Raw genomic sequence first — 15,078 nt, forward strand, 5'->3', positions numbered from 1 at the left:
ATGTTTCGAGTAAAGAACAACAGCCTTCCAGCTTGTATTCTCAGGCTATTTCATTTAAGAGGAGAAAACTATAATTTACGGGGGGTATCGATTTTTGTAATAGGTAAAGCGAGAACAAGCATAAAATACAAATGTATTACAGTTTTAGGAGTTAAATGGTGGAACAAGCTCAGTGATGAGCTGAAGACATGCACTTCTTTGGTAAGGTTTAAGAAAACATTGAAAGGTGAAATAATTGAAAATTAGAAAATAAAGTAACAATTACTTTCATCCCATTGATTTTTTTTTTTTTTTTTTAACGTTGATGTTCCAGGCAATCTAATCTTCAGTGAAGGTATAGGATAGGCAAATATAAGCTATTCCTTTTTTGGTCATTCTTTTTCTTTTCTTTCGTGTGTAAATGTGCATAATTGTATACATATAACATGTACTGTAAAACTGATCACACAAAATGGTTGATTGATTTGATTGATTATATGACCGAAATAAACTTATTTCATTCATTCATTCATTCAATATTTACACCACTGAAAAGTACAATCCACTTATGAGCAAAACAAAAACATTCTTCTCAAACTAGTTTATCAACAAGTCAGCTGCGTCATGCCTCAAAGTTTCCGCCTCCTCCACTTATTCACACACAGAGAAACTTAACAGCACTGCCTACACTCTAGACCAGGGGTCTCAAACTCAATTTACCAGGGGGCCACTGGATGCAGAGTCTGAGTGAGGCTGGGCCGCAAGAAAAGATGTATTTATTTATTTTTTTTGCATACTCCTCAGCATGTCTAGTTGTATAATGACGTTTCAAATTGTATCCCTTGTGCAACTTTCTGGGTGCAAATAAGACACGTCGGGGTGCCCCTGTGCTCAACAAAGAAATATCGCATCTCCCACTTTTCCTGGAATTGTCTTTGCTCATCACTAACCCTTCTCTTCACTGCAGGCTTTGAAAAAGACATGTTTGGGGTTGTGGAATATATTTGTATTTAGCCCACGCACGGAGAATAATGTTGTTTCCGCAATGTGCGTCGCTCCGCTTTTCCTCCCTACAGCAACACGGCGGTCGGCGGATAATAGCCGGGAAAGATAGCGAGCGCAAAAAAGTGACGGCTCCCGGAGTGTTTATATGTAGTGTTCATCGTGTGAGGCAATGCAAACTAAACAAGAAAAAAAAAAGCAAATAACGGTTTGAATCGGTCCAGGTTATCGGGGACTGTTATTACTGACGGACAGGTGTCGTGGTGTGACTGCAGCCAGGCACGTAAGTGAACCCCCGTCTCCATGGCAACGTCTCTGTCGCTTTCACTCATTTGCCGCTTTTCCACCAACGCAGGGTAGGCAACCCAGAACGTTGAAAGAGCCATTTTGGACCCGAATAACACAACGCTGTCAAGCGCCGTTCATATAAAACTTGCGGGCCGCACTAACATTAAAGGCCTACTGAAATGAGATTTTCTTATTTAAACGGGGATAGCAGGTCCATTCTATGTGTCATACTTAATCATTTCCAGATATTGCCATATTTTTGCTGAAAGAATTTAGTAGAGAACATCGACGATAAAGTTTGCAACTTTTGGTGCTGATAAAAAAGCCTTGCCTGTACCGGAAGTAGCAGACGATGTGCGCGTGACGTCACGGGTTGTGGAGCTCCTCACATCTGAACATTGTTTACAATCATGGCCACCAGCAGCGAGAGCGATTCGGACCGAGAAAGCGACGATTTCCCCATTAATTTGAGCGAGGATGAAAGATTTGTGGATGAGGAAAGTGAGAGTGAAGGACTAGAAAGAAAAAAAAAAAGACTATAGTGGGAGCGATTCAGATATTATTAGACAAATTTACTAGGATAATTCAGGAAATTCCCTTATCTGCTTATTGAGTTACTAGTGTTAAAGTGTGATTACATGGTCGTAACTGTACAACCTGAAGGTCGGCCCCGCACCAGTCGACGGATGGTGGCGATGCCCATCTCTGCCCTTCGCAAGGGACCCTCTCCGAAACACGATCTTTCAAAGTGACCGCTGCATAATACACTGTACTTTGTGTGTGTGGTCCAATCCAGCCGTGTTTGCTTGACCGCTCTGTTCCATAGTAAAGCTTCAACGTCATCCTTCAGGAATGTAAACAATGAAACACCGGCTGTGTTTGTGTTGCTAAAGGCGGCCGCAATACACCGCTTCCCACCTACAGCTTTCTTCTTTGATGTCTCAATTATTCATTGAAAAAATAGCTAAATATTCAGCAACACAGATCTCCAGAATACTGTGGAATTATGCGATTAAAACAGACGACTTATAGCTGGGAACGGTGCTGGAAGAAAATGTCCTGTACAATTGGTGATGTCACGCGCACACGTCATCATACCGCGACGTTTCAGCAGGATACTTTGGCGCGAAATTCAAAATGGCAATTTAGTAAACTGGCATGTGTTGCAATGTTAATATTTCATCATTGATATATAAACTATCAGACTGCGTGGTCGCTAGTAGTGGCTTTCAGTAGGCCTTTCAATCAATCAATCATCAATCAATGTTTATTTATATAGCCCTAAATCACAAGTGCCTCAAAAGGGCCGCACAAACCACAACGACATCCTCGGTAGGGCCCACATAAGGGCAAGGAAAAACTCGCCCCAGTGGGACGTCGACCATGATGACTATGAGAAACCTTGGAGAGGACCACATATGTGGGCAACACAGGCACTGAGCAAAAGTCTCTTGCTCTCTGTCCCTCAGGACAGAACGGAAGGCTCTGAATGGAATTAGTTCAGTGAGTTTCAGTTTCGTCTGCAATGCATTCCATGCCATAGGGGCAGCAATGCCAAAAGCTCTTTTGCCAAATTCAGTCCGTACATGGGGAACAGTTAAAACATACAAATTGTTAGAACGCATAAGAGCTGTTTTTTCTTTGTCACAAAGTAGACAAGTATGGAGGTATTAAACCTAAAAGAGCTTTATAAATGATGACCAGCCAATGTGTGTATCTGTGTGCACTCAATGAAGATAAGTCTGACTTCATATACAGTTGACAGTGGTGGGTGAGACTACGACAGCCAGGAACAAATCTTAGTGCTGAGTGAAAAACAGTGTCCAAGGACTGGAGGCATTTAGATGAAGCACTAAAATAAAGCAGGTCTCCATAATCATTTACGGGCAAGATAGTCGCTGTCACCAATTTCTTTCTGACTTTAAGAGAGAAGCCGTTTTTATTTCTAAAAAGGAAACCGAGCTTTACCCTGAGCTTAGAGACCAAGTTGTTAATACGGGCTTTAAATGAAAGCTCCTGATCAAGAGTAAAACCCAAGTACTTGTAATTTAAGACCTGCTCTATAGGGTTTCCATTTGATGTTACAATATTTGGAATATTTTCCAGTAGCACCTTTGAATGAAAGAAACCATCACTTTGCTTTTATCTGTATTTAAAACCAATTTAAAATCAAATAAGCGAGCCTGGATGACATCAAAAGCAGCTTGTAAAAACTCAAAAGCCTGAGTGCTGGAGGTTGAACAGCAATAAATAATGGTGTCGTCTGCATAAAAATGGTACATTGCATTTGACAGATTATTGCAAAGATTATTCAAGTAGATAGAAAATAAAATGGGCCCCAGCACTGAGCCTTGTGGAACTCCTTTGGTAATGTCCAATAATGAAGAGGTTGTCCCAGCCACCTGTACACGTTGTGTTCTGCTGGAAAGATAGTCCGTGAACCAATTGATTGATTGATTGATTGATACTTTTATTAGTAGATTGCACAGTACAGTACATATTCCGTACAATTGACCACTAAATGGTAACTGTCACGCGTACGGCGCACTTGTTGTGCGGAGTTGCCACTTCGTGGATGCACACACTACCAGTCAGCAGGATTGCAGGTAAGAATACGTTTTAATATAATAAAACAAAAGAACACTGGTGCAAAAAAGGGGAAAAACAAAGCGCGTGCCAATGCACGGAAAGCTAATGCTAAAAACGTAGCAGGAAACAGAAAACATTAAAAGACGTGCCACACGCACGTGAAGCTAAGGCGGAACTTAGCACAAAATAATCGAGGACAGAAGGATACAAAACGTGACGTGTTGCGAAAAGCAAGTAATGGGCCGAGGACGAACTAAGGAACCAGGTGGGCTTCAATACACAAATAATTATTAGAAACAGGTGTGTGACAGGAGCCCGTGAGGAGGAACACAATATGTTGCCATGGTGACTAACACAAACAAGGAAGTGCACAAACAAGGATCGGCAGAGTCCAGAAACAAAACATGAACAAAGACATAAATAGGGCAAAACCATTAACGATCCGAGTCACGGATCGTGACACTACCCCCCCCCAAGGGGCAGATCCCAGATGCCCCAAAAACCCCAAAGTACAAAGAACCCCCCCCCCCCCCCCCCCCCCACATCAAGACAGTCCAAAAGAGAAGGGAGGGCGGAGGGAGGACCCGGTGGAGGGTTGGAAAGTCCCATGTCCCGAATCCACCGAGGACACCACAGGCGGCGGCGGCGGGTGGGACGCCGCGGCCACAAAAGTCTAGGCGGGCGGGCCCGCAGAGGCCACATCCGTGGCTGACGAGGGCCAGGGCGCGTCCTGCGGGGAGGACGCCCTGGGAAGGGCCACCACCGTGGCCGGCGTGGGGGAGGAAGCACCCGCTGAGGAGGACGCCCGGGGTACGGCCACACCCCTGGAGGTGGAAGCGCCCTGCGAGGAGGACGACCTGGGCACGGCCACACCCACATCCGACGCGGTTCCGGACCTGACGCTCGGCGTGGACCCGGGCGCCGACGTCGACTCGGGTGTCGTTTTGGACGTCGGCTTGGAGGCCGGCTTGGACTTTGACTCGGACTCGGAGGCCGGCTTGGACTTTGACTCGGACTCGGAGGCCGGCTTGGACTCTGACTCGGACTCGGAGGCCGGCTTGGACTCTGACTCGGACTCGGAGGCCGGCTTGGACTCTGACTCGGACTCGGAGGCCGGCTTGGACTCTGACTCGGACTCGGAGGCCGGCTTGGACTCTGACTCGGACTCGGAGGCCGGCTTGGACTCTGACTCGGACTCGGAGGCCGGCTTGGACTCTGACTCGGACTCGGAGGCCGGCTTGGACTCTGACTCGGACTCGGAGGCCGGCTTGGACTCTGACTCGGACTCGGAGGCCGGCTTGGACTCTGACTCGGACTCGGAGGCCGGCTTGGACTCTGACTCGGACTCGGAGGCCGGCTTGGACTCTGACTCGGACTCGGAGGCCGGCTTGCACCTGGACTCGGACTCGGAGGCCGGCTTGCACCTGGACTCGGACTCGGAGGCCGGCTTGCACCTGGACTCGGACTCGGAGGCCGGCTTGCACCTGGACTCGGACTCGGAGGCCGGCTTGCACCTGGACTCGGACTCGGAGGCCGGCTTGCACCCGGACTCGGACGCCGGCTTGCACCTGGACTCGGACGCCGGCTTGCACCTGGACTCGGACTCGGAGGCCGGCTTGCACCTGGACTCGGACTCGGAGGCCGGCTTGCACCTGGACTCGGACTCGGAGGCCGGCTTGCACCTGGACTTGGACTCGGAGGCCGGCTTGCATCTAGACTTGGACTCGGAGGCCGGCTTGCATCTAGACTTTGAGGTCGAGTCCGGCGTGGTGCTGGCGTGGGAGGTTGGCGTGGTGCCGGCGTGGGAGGTTGGCGTGGTGCCGGTACTGGGATTAGCCTTAGCCGTGGACTTGGCGTTGGAGGTTGACGTGGTGCTGGCACTGGGGCAGGTGGCTTGTCTGTTGACGCGGGCGGAGCCAGCGGCAAGGCAGGCAGCAACCTCAATGGAAGGAGGTCCGCCTGTGCCACTGACACGCCATCAGCCTTGCCCCCCCCCTCAGGAAGCAGATTCCAGATGCCAGATGGAGTTGGTGGGGAAGGGGGGTTTGTGCGAGCTTGGAGGCAGTCGAGGGCATGGGAGGGTGGGCGCTTGGAAGCCTGGGAGCTGGCCTTGTGCGTGTGCGCCGCACGCGTCCCTCAGGCAGATTTACAGCAGGTGCCGGGGAAGAAAAGCCACATGGAAAGCACCTGGCAGTCGCTGCTGAGGGGAAAGCCCTGCACTCCTTTTGTGCACGCCCCTGCGCGGCGCCTGGCCGCCGCTGGAGTGCTCTCCTCCTGGGTGGTGTGACGTCACCGCGCGGCGTGCAGCGCGCTGAGGGGAATGTCGGGGTGGCTTGAGACTGGGAGCGAAAGCGTTCCTCCGCGTCCGCTATCCTCGCCATGAATAGCTCCCAGGCCACCACTGCTTCGGCCGGGAGATCCTCTTCCGGCAGCTCAATGTCGTCCTCGCTCTCCCATGGACAAGAGTCTGCTCGGAGCTCCCGGAAGATCTCCGATTTTTCCTCATCGGAGAGGAACACCTGTTCTTGCTGGGGCTGGAGGAGTGCGAAGTGGCTTTTAGCTCGGTCCATTCTGTCACGCGTACGGCGCACTTGTTGCGCGGAGTTGCCACTTCGTAGATGCACACACTACCAGTCAGCAGGATTGCAGGTAAGAATACGTTTTAATATAATAAAACAAAAGAACACTGGTGCAAAAAAGGGGAAAAACAAAGCGCGTGCCAATGCACGGAAAGCTAATGCTAAAAACGTAGCAGGAAACAGAAAACATTAAAAGACGTGCCACACGCACGTGAAGCTAAGGCGGAACTTAGCACAAAATAATCGAGGGCACAAGGATACAAAACGTGACGTGTTGCGAAAAGCAAGTAATGGACCGAGGACGAACTAAGGAACCAGGTGGGCTTCAATACACAAATAATTATTAGAAACAGGTGTGTGACAGGAGCCCGTGAGGAGGAACACAATACGTTGCCATGGTGACTAACACAAACAAGGAAGTGCTCAAACAAGGATCGGCAGAGTCCAGAAACAAAACATGAACAAAGACATAAATAGGGCAAAACCATTAACGATCCGAGTCACGGATCGTGACAGTAACACCCAAATAAGTTTTTCAACTTGTCTAAGTCGGGGTCCACGTTAATCAATTCATGGTACAAATATATACTATCAGCATAATACAGTCATCACACAAGTTAATCATCATAGTATATACATTGAATTATTTACATTATTTACAATCCGGGGGGTGGGATGAGGAGCTTTGGTTGATATCAGAACTTCAGTCATCAACAATTGCATCAACAGAGAAATGTGGACATTGAAACAGTGTAGGTCTTATTTAGTAGGATATGTACAGCCAGCAGAGAACATAGTGAATTCACATAGCATAAGAACAAGTATATACATTAGAAGTACATTTGAGTTGTTTATAATCCGGGGAGATGGGATGTGAATGGAGGAGGGTATTAGTAAAGTGTTGAAGTTGCCTGGAGGTGTTGTTTTAGAGCGGTTTTGAAGGAATATAGAGATGCACTTACTTTTATACCTGTTGGGAGTGCATTCCACATTGATGTGGCATAGAAAGAGAATGAGTTAAGACCTTTGTTAGATCGGAATCTGGGTTTAACGTGGTTTGTGGAGCTCCCCCTGGTGTTGTGGTTATGGCGGTCATTTACGTTAAGGAAGTAATTTGACATGTACTTCGGGATCAAGGAGGTGTAGCGGATTTTATAGACTAGGCTCAGTGCAAGTTGTTTTACTCTGTCCTCCACCCTGAGCCAGCCCACTTTGGAGAAGTGGGTTGGATTGAGGTGTGATCTGGGGTGGAGGTCTAAAAGTAACCAGATTAGTTTATTCTGGGATGTTTGGAGTCTAGACTTGAGGGTTTTGGAGGTGCTGGGGTACCAGGAGGTGCAAGCGTAATCGAAGAAGGGTTGAATGAGAGTTCCCGCTAGAATCCTCAAGGTGCTTTTGTTGACCAGAGAGGAGAACTTAGACCTGACCTAGCTCTAAGTTCACCAGGAGTACTGATGTTGTATAAAGCTGGGCCTGGATTTGGTTGCACATTGCCTGATAGCAGAAGTAAGAGCAATATAAAGATTTTCCATTTCATATGGCAAGGTGACCTCATGACAACATTATTTGGCTTCACAATATCAAAATGAGTAATATCAGAAGGAGAAAACCATCTGTTTAGCACAGAAATACACCATAACTGAAACTGGTTAGAATTATTTAGCACTGACCCACATGTGGATATCAATAACCTTTGTGTAAATGCTGTAGTTTCAAAGGACCAGGTGATTGTTATTGCGTTTGGTAGAGTTAAAGGTTGGTGGAGCACCTGGTCAGGTACCCCACTACAATTGCAGAAAACAAGTCCAGGAAAAAGCATTAATATTAAATAGAGAGCTTTTGTCAAAGTCATTGTTAAATTGTTTTACTACCTACCCAGGTCCAATAATCAAAGTTCAGATGTCCAAGCTACAAGAGTTGGAAGACCAAGCTAAGGCTAGCAGAGGCCCAGCTTTAGTCAGTCTGAGGCTAAGATGGATCCAGGCCGTGGAAGACGGAAGGCCAAGATGAAGCCAGTCGACTCAGACTGTAGGTAGTGGAAGGCCAAGCTGAGACTAGTATAGATCCAGACTGTGGCAGATGGAAGGCCAAAATTTCAGCTAGCAAAACATCCCCCGGCTTCTGCAGGTCAGAGGCCTCCAGGTTTCCAAATCCAACAAAAGCAGTCAGAAATACCACTTTTTGGAAGTAAGCCTTCAGTCATCAATTGTTACGCTTAAAACTAGTGCAATTTACTTAAATCGGCTAAAAAAAAGGGACTAAAACACATAGAAATTCAGACCACTTTGACAAGCAGACAAACAAAAGACAGTCCTGTCGGCCATCTTGGATTGGACATTCAACATTAACCCAATTTGGAAATCGGTCTGTCGTTATTTATATTTGTGGATTCACCTACTTTTGACGGAGGAAGAAGAAAGGCGGGTTTGCTGATTTTTGGAACGATTTTGCTTGAAGGACTCAGGTTAAAAAGGCATGAAAAAGAAAAAGGCAATTAGAAATATTATACATTATGTCCCATATAAGCTCATACACGACACATTCTACAGATAGTGTATAAAAAAACTAAATAGTGGAATAAAAGAGGTGAAAACATGTGAAATGGAACAAAGAAAAGTTGCATTGTTGAGTCTAATAAAGCTGCCATGCAGGTTATTTTCTCTTTAAAGCTGTCATTGCTCAAAAATAATAATGAATCAAACTCAATGTTGTTACAAATTATTTAAACTAGTCATGGCTCCAATTACGTCACATACAAAATTTGACTAAAGAGTATTTTTATAGGATATTTTGTGTTTATCCTACAAAAAAAGGGTTTTTGACTAATAGGGAGAAAAAAAAAAACAGAAATGAAGAAGCTGTCACGTACTTGCATGGCTGCTCTAGTTGTGACCCCAAGATGCAGGAGACAGGAGGACGACGTGCGGGTGAGAGTCTTTTAATTCCCACAGGGAGCACAAGGAGGTGCAGCAGGGAAGTGCACAGAAGCATAAGCAGCATACAGAAAAACCAAAGTAACGTTTCACAAAACAATCCTTGAGCCCTGACTGGAGGGCGAGGCAGGCATAAATAGAAGCCAGTTGATTAAAGTAAAAGTACCAATGATTGTCACACACACACTAGGTGTGGTGAGATTTTCCTCTGCATTTGACCCATCACCCTCACCCCATGACCAGGTGTGGCCAGGCTGCCAATCAGCGACAGGTGAGGAGGGAAAAGGGCTCAGGGAGACAAACAGGAAGTGGGACCAAAATAAGAGCGCCGAATAGGAGATAAACACAAACGCAAACAGACCGCGTGACACCTGACGTGACAGGTCGTCACAGAAACGAGGGATGGATCTGAAGTTTATCGAGGGACTTAAGTGTTGAAAGTAAAAATAAATGTTTGACTTATTTTTATGAGTGGGGCCCGTTTGGATCCTAATAATTTCAGTGGGACAAGTTTTAATTGTCATTGCTCAAAAAAAATTATGAATTAAAATCGATGATGTTATGAATTATTGACATATTTAAGATTGCAATTACGTTGAGTGAAAATTATTATTTTGTGCTTTTGCCATAACAAAACAAGGTTTTGACAAAAATGGCGTAAATTATGAAAAAAAAAAAGACTGATAAGGACGGATAAACCTGAAATTGATCTAGGGATTTAAGTGTTGAATGAAAAAATACAAACATAAATAAAAATGAACTATTTCTACCATTTTTATGACTGAGACTCTTCCTGGTCCCCAAGAAAGCAGTGCGAGGCGAGTGGAGAAAAAACGGATTTATTGACAGAGATGTGACACAATGTGATATTGATCATAAGCAGCGGCCATTGAAAGAAAAGAAGAAATCCTCGTCATGACGTCAAGGCCATGAAACGTGCGATTTTACAGCCACCAACGTTTGATCTTGAAAGTCTTTTAACGGCCAAAGAAGAATACATGGAATAGCGTGAGGAGCAGTCGGACGAAGAACAAAGCACATCTCCATCTCATCTCCGAGTGTGATGACGTCCCTCAGCGATGGAGACATCTCCCTGTGTTCCAGTGCACAAAGCATCCTGGAGGAAGAAGACCACTCAGCACATTCCCGACAGAAGCAGGTGAATCCAAGTTGAACATCATCTTCACACAAGAACATTTGGAGGTGCAGACAGTCCATGTGAGCTTACTCAGCCTTCAGCCGCCTGCACGTTCTCGTCGAGCTCCACCCCGCCGTGGCGAGCTGCGGGACAAACGCAAACGGTGAAGGAAGAACATCCAGAAGGTGCCTCGTCACTCACATCAGATCTTTGAGGTGTGACTTGGAAACATGACGAGTCAGCACACTTGATGTCTCATTTGGCTGATCCTCATCATGAGGACTCCTGTCAAAAGTGAGATATGCCAGACTTTGTATTGCGTGTGCTCACAGGAGGGACTTTTATTGTGAAGGAGTCAGCTCCAGTTGGGCTTTTCCGGCTAAACTTGTAACAAAGGTCCACATCAGACCTCCATGTGAGTGACGCTTCACCACGGCTTTGTTTCTTGCGGCTCAAAGAAAAGATGTTTTACTTACCAGCTGGACCGTACTGGGCTGAAATGAAAGAGAAACAAGGTGAAGTGGACTTTTCCCCTCACGTCACGCCGTGTTTCTACGTGAGAGTGTGCGCTCTGTCTCTGTGGATCTTTGAGTGTTTGGCTGGAAGGCAACTAAAAGATGGCCGCACCTTTGCAGCCCGGATGAAAGCATCAACTCACGGCCTGGACCGAGTGCACCGAGAAGAAGAAGACAGAGGACATTGGCGTCCCTCACCTTGTCTGTTTCTGTGACGCCTGACCATGATGATGATGATGATGATGATGGCCGCCACAGCGAGGACCGCCGCCGTGGCAGCGAGGGCGACGCTCAAGTTGTCTGTGGAGAGCAAAAAAGCACAAGTGGAGTGACAAAGCATGAAGAGGAAACCTTCATGACTACTTTGCATGCAGACGTCAAGCGTTGTCATGGTGACATGGATCAATAATGGTGACAGGTGGACTTGTGATGGGAAACATCTCCAACTAAATGTGTCTTTCTCACCTTCATGGCTTGCGTTGCTCAGGATGCTTCTTCTCTCCAGCTTGGTGACCAAGTCCTCCTTGACGCCTGACAGCTGAAACACACATTCGTACTTGCCCTCCACGTCGGCCGTCACCTCCACTTTCAGCGCCACCGACATCTGGAAGGTTCCGTCGTGGTTGGGGAGTATCTCTCCGTGCTCCACGTCCTCGAAGATCTGCTCGCCGTCTTTCCTCCAAAACAGGTCGGCACCGTCGGGGTAGAAACCTGTCGCCATGCAGCTGACCGGAGAGGACGGCGTCTTCTGGAGCAGGAACACCTCTGGAAGCTCTGCACAGGAAGTGATGTCACGTGTGAACACAGGACAATGTGGGGAGAAGGTGTGGATGGAGAGAAGGTGGGGATGGAGGTAAAGATGGAGAGAAGGTGGGGATGGAGGTGAAGATGGAGAGAAAAGAAAAGAATGGAAGTAAAGATGGAGAGAAGGTGTGGATTAAAGTAAAGATGGAGAGAATGTAATAACGGAGGTAAAGATGGAGTGAAGGTGTTGATGGAGGTAAAGATGGAGAAAATGGAGGTACAGAGAGAAGGTTAGGATGAAGTTAAAGATGGAGAGAAGATGAGAACAGAGGTAAAGATGGAGAGAAGGTGTGGAGGGAGGTAAAGATAGAGAGAATATGAGGATGGAATTAAAGATAGAAAGAATGGAGGTACAAATAGAGAGGTTTGGATGAAGGTAAAGATGGAGAGAAGGAGAGAACGGAGGTAAATATGGAGATGAGGTGTGGATGGAGGTAAAGATGGAGAGAACGTGAGGATGGAGGTAAAGATGGAGGGAAAAGGAGAGAACGGAGGTAAATATGGAGAGAAGGTGTGGATGGAGAGAAGGTGGGGATGGAGGTAAAGATGGAGAGAAGGTGTGGATAGAAAGAAGATGTGGATGGAGGTAAAGATGGAGAGAAGGTGGGGATGGAGGTAAAGATCGAGAGAAGGTGTGGATGGAAAGAAGGTGTGGATGGAGGTAAAGATGGAGAGAAAGTGTGGATGGAAGTAAAGATGGAGAGAAGGTGTGGATGGAGGCAAAGATGGACAGAAATTGTAGATTAAAGTAAAGATGGAAGAAAAGGTAATAACGGAGGTAAATATGGAGAGAATTTGTGGACGGAGGTTAAAATGGAGAGAAGGTGTGGATGGAGACAAAGATGGAGTGAAGGTGTGGATGGAGGTAAAGATGGACAGAAAGTGTAGATTAAAGTAAATATGGAAGAAAAGGTAATAACGGAGGTAAAGATGAAGTGAGAGAGTGGATGGAGGTAAAGATGGAAAGAAAGTCTAGATTGAGGTAAAGATGGAGAGAAGGTGAGAACGGAGGTAAAGATGGAGAGAAGGCAAGATTGGAAGTAAAGATGAACTGAGAGAGTGGACGGAGGTAAAGCTGGAGAGAAGGTGAGGACGGAGGTAAAGATGGAGAGAATGGGGGTACAAATAGAGAGAAGATGTGGATGAACGTAAAGATGGAGAGAGAGAGTGGACGGAGGTAAAGATGGAGAGAAGGTGTGAACAGAGGTAAAGATGAGGGAGAGAGTAGATGGAGGTAAAGATGGAGAGAAGGGGAGAATGGAAGATGGAAAGAAGGTGAGAACAGAGGTAAAGATGGATAGAGGTAAATATGGATAGAACTTGTGGACGGAGGTTAAAATGGAGTGAGAGAGTGGACGGAGTTAAAGATGGACAGAAAGTGAAAACGGCGGTAAAGATGGAGAGAAGACGAGAACGGCGGTAAAGATGGAGAGAAGGGAAGACAGGAGGTAAAGATGGAGAGAACGTGTGGATGGAGGTAAAGTTGGATAGAAGGTGAGGATGGAGGTAAGGAGAGAATAAGGTAAAGATGGAGAGAATGGAAGTAAAGATGGAGAGAAGGAGAGAATGATATAAAGATGGAGAGAAGGAGAGAATGGAGGTAACGATGGAGAGAACATGTGGATGGAGGTAAATATGGAGAGAATGGCAGTACAAATAGAGAGAAGGGGAGAATGGAGGTGTAGATGGAGAGAAGGTGAGAACAGAGGTAAAGATGGAGGGAAAAGGAGAGAACAGAGGTAAAGATGGAGAGAAGGTGTGGATGGAGGTAAAGATGGAGAGAAGAAGAGAATGAGATTAAGATTGAAAGAAGAAGAGAATGAGATAAAGATGGAGAGAAGGTTAGGGTGGAGGTAAAGATGGAGAAAAGGGAAGAATGGAGGTAAAGATGGAGAGAAGGTGAGAATGATATAAAGATGGAGAGGAGAGAATGGAGGTAAAGATGGAGAGAACGCAGGTTAAGATGGAGAGAACGTGTGGATGGAGGTAAAGATGGAGAGAATGGAGGTATAGATGGAGAGAAGGTGTGGATAGAGGGAAAGATGGAGGGAATAAGGTAAAGATGGAGAGAAAGAGAGAATGATGTAAAGATGGAGAGAAGGTGATGATGGAGGTAAAGATGGAAAGAAGAAGAGAATGAGATAAAGATGGAGAGAAGGTTAGAGTGGAGGTAAAGATGGAGAGAAGGTGAGGATGGAGGTAAAGACGGAAAAAAGGTGAGAGAAGGAGAGAAGAGTATAAATTCCTGAAGGAACTCTCCTGACGGAATAAATAAAGTACTATCTAATCTAATCTAAAGAGACAGGGTGTAATGTCAGTAATGTTCCTATAGGGGGAGTGCTAACAAGTTAAAAGGTGAAAGTACATGTTGTGTTTCTACCTGTTCTCATTAGGACCTCCTTCCCATTGTTCACATGCTTCTTCAAGTAAGAAGGACAATCCTCAGTGAAGTAAAACTTATTGTATTCTAGTAGATGTTTGTTCTGGTCCCAATTGAGTTTGCTGGGGAAAGCTTGTTGTTTTGCTGCAGTAAATGTCCATGTCTTCATGTCCAACGATATGAAATCTTCTCCATCATAACCTTCCTGACGCCAACCTTTAACTTCATCAGTCTCATCATTCCATTCACATCCAAACATCTTCTGGAAAATGTGAACACCTGAGACACACACAGTGTTGTAAAGCAGAGTGACACACACACACACACACACACACACACACACACACACACACACACACACACACACACACACACACACAGTATTAGTGTAGGTTATTATGGGATGGACAGAGACAAGTATCAGTGCAGTAATGTGTGTTTACTACAGTATAAAAAGAGTACATCAAATACATTTAAGTAGTAGAAAGTTCAACATAAACAAACCTCCAGTTTGGTTGAAAAGCTTCTTAAGAACTTCAAGGTTGTGTTTAGCCCTCAACTCATTACCAACACTGATCTCTGTTTGTCTCTGCCAGTATTTTGGATCCTCTGCTGTGATTTTGTTCATCCAGTCCTGTTTGGCTTCTGCTTTCCTGCTGTTGCTGTCATAGTGAACAATCTGAACTCCATCAACATAACCAACAGCCACATACTCTGGGAAGTTTGGAACTTGAGAGGACGCAGTGTAGAAATACTGCAGCGTGTGAATCACTGAAAGAAGAAAACAACAACAGGATGACTTTTTATTATTTTGTTTCATGTTCAACAATCTTGCACTGTGAATATTTTAGCTCCTTCCGTCTTCAGTCGG

General features: G+C 46.0%; 1 protein-coding gene across 1 annotated transcript in view; it reads right to left on the reverse strand.

Annotated features, from left to right (window-relative positions):
* LOC133550468 (class I histocompatibility antigen, F10 alpha chain-like) overlaps positions 1-15,078 on the reverse strand; it is a 229,834-nt gene that overhangs the window by 95,176 nt on the left and 119,580 nt on the right. The window contains exon 2 of the mRNA XM_061896451.1: positions 14,712-14,978. Within this exon, the coding sequence (XP_061752435.1) occupies positions 14,712-14,978 (267 nt within the window). The remainder of the gene's footprint in view (positions 1-14,711; positions 14,979-15,078) is intronic.

This window comes from Nerophis ophidion, linkage group LG04 (genome assembly GCF_033978795.1).
Source record: "Nerophis ophidion isolate RoL-2023_Sa linkage group LG04, RoL_Noph_v1.0, whole genome shotgun sequence".
In the NCBI taxonomy this organism is placed as follows: Eukaryota; Metazoa; Chordata; class Actinopteri; order Syngnathiformes; family Syngnathidae; genus Nerophis; species Nerophis ophidion.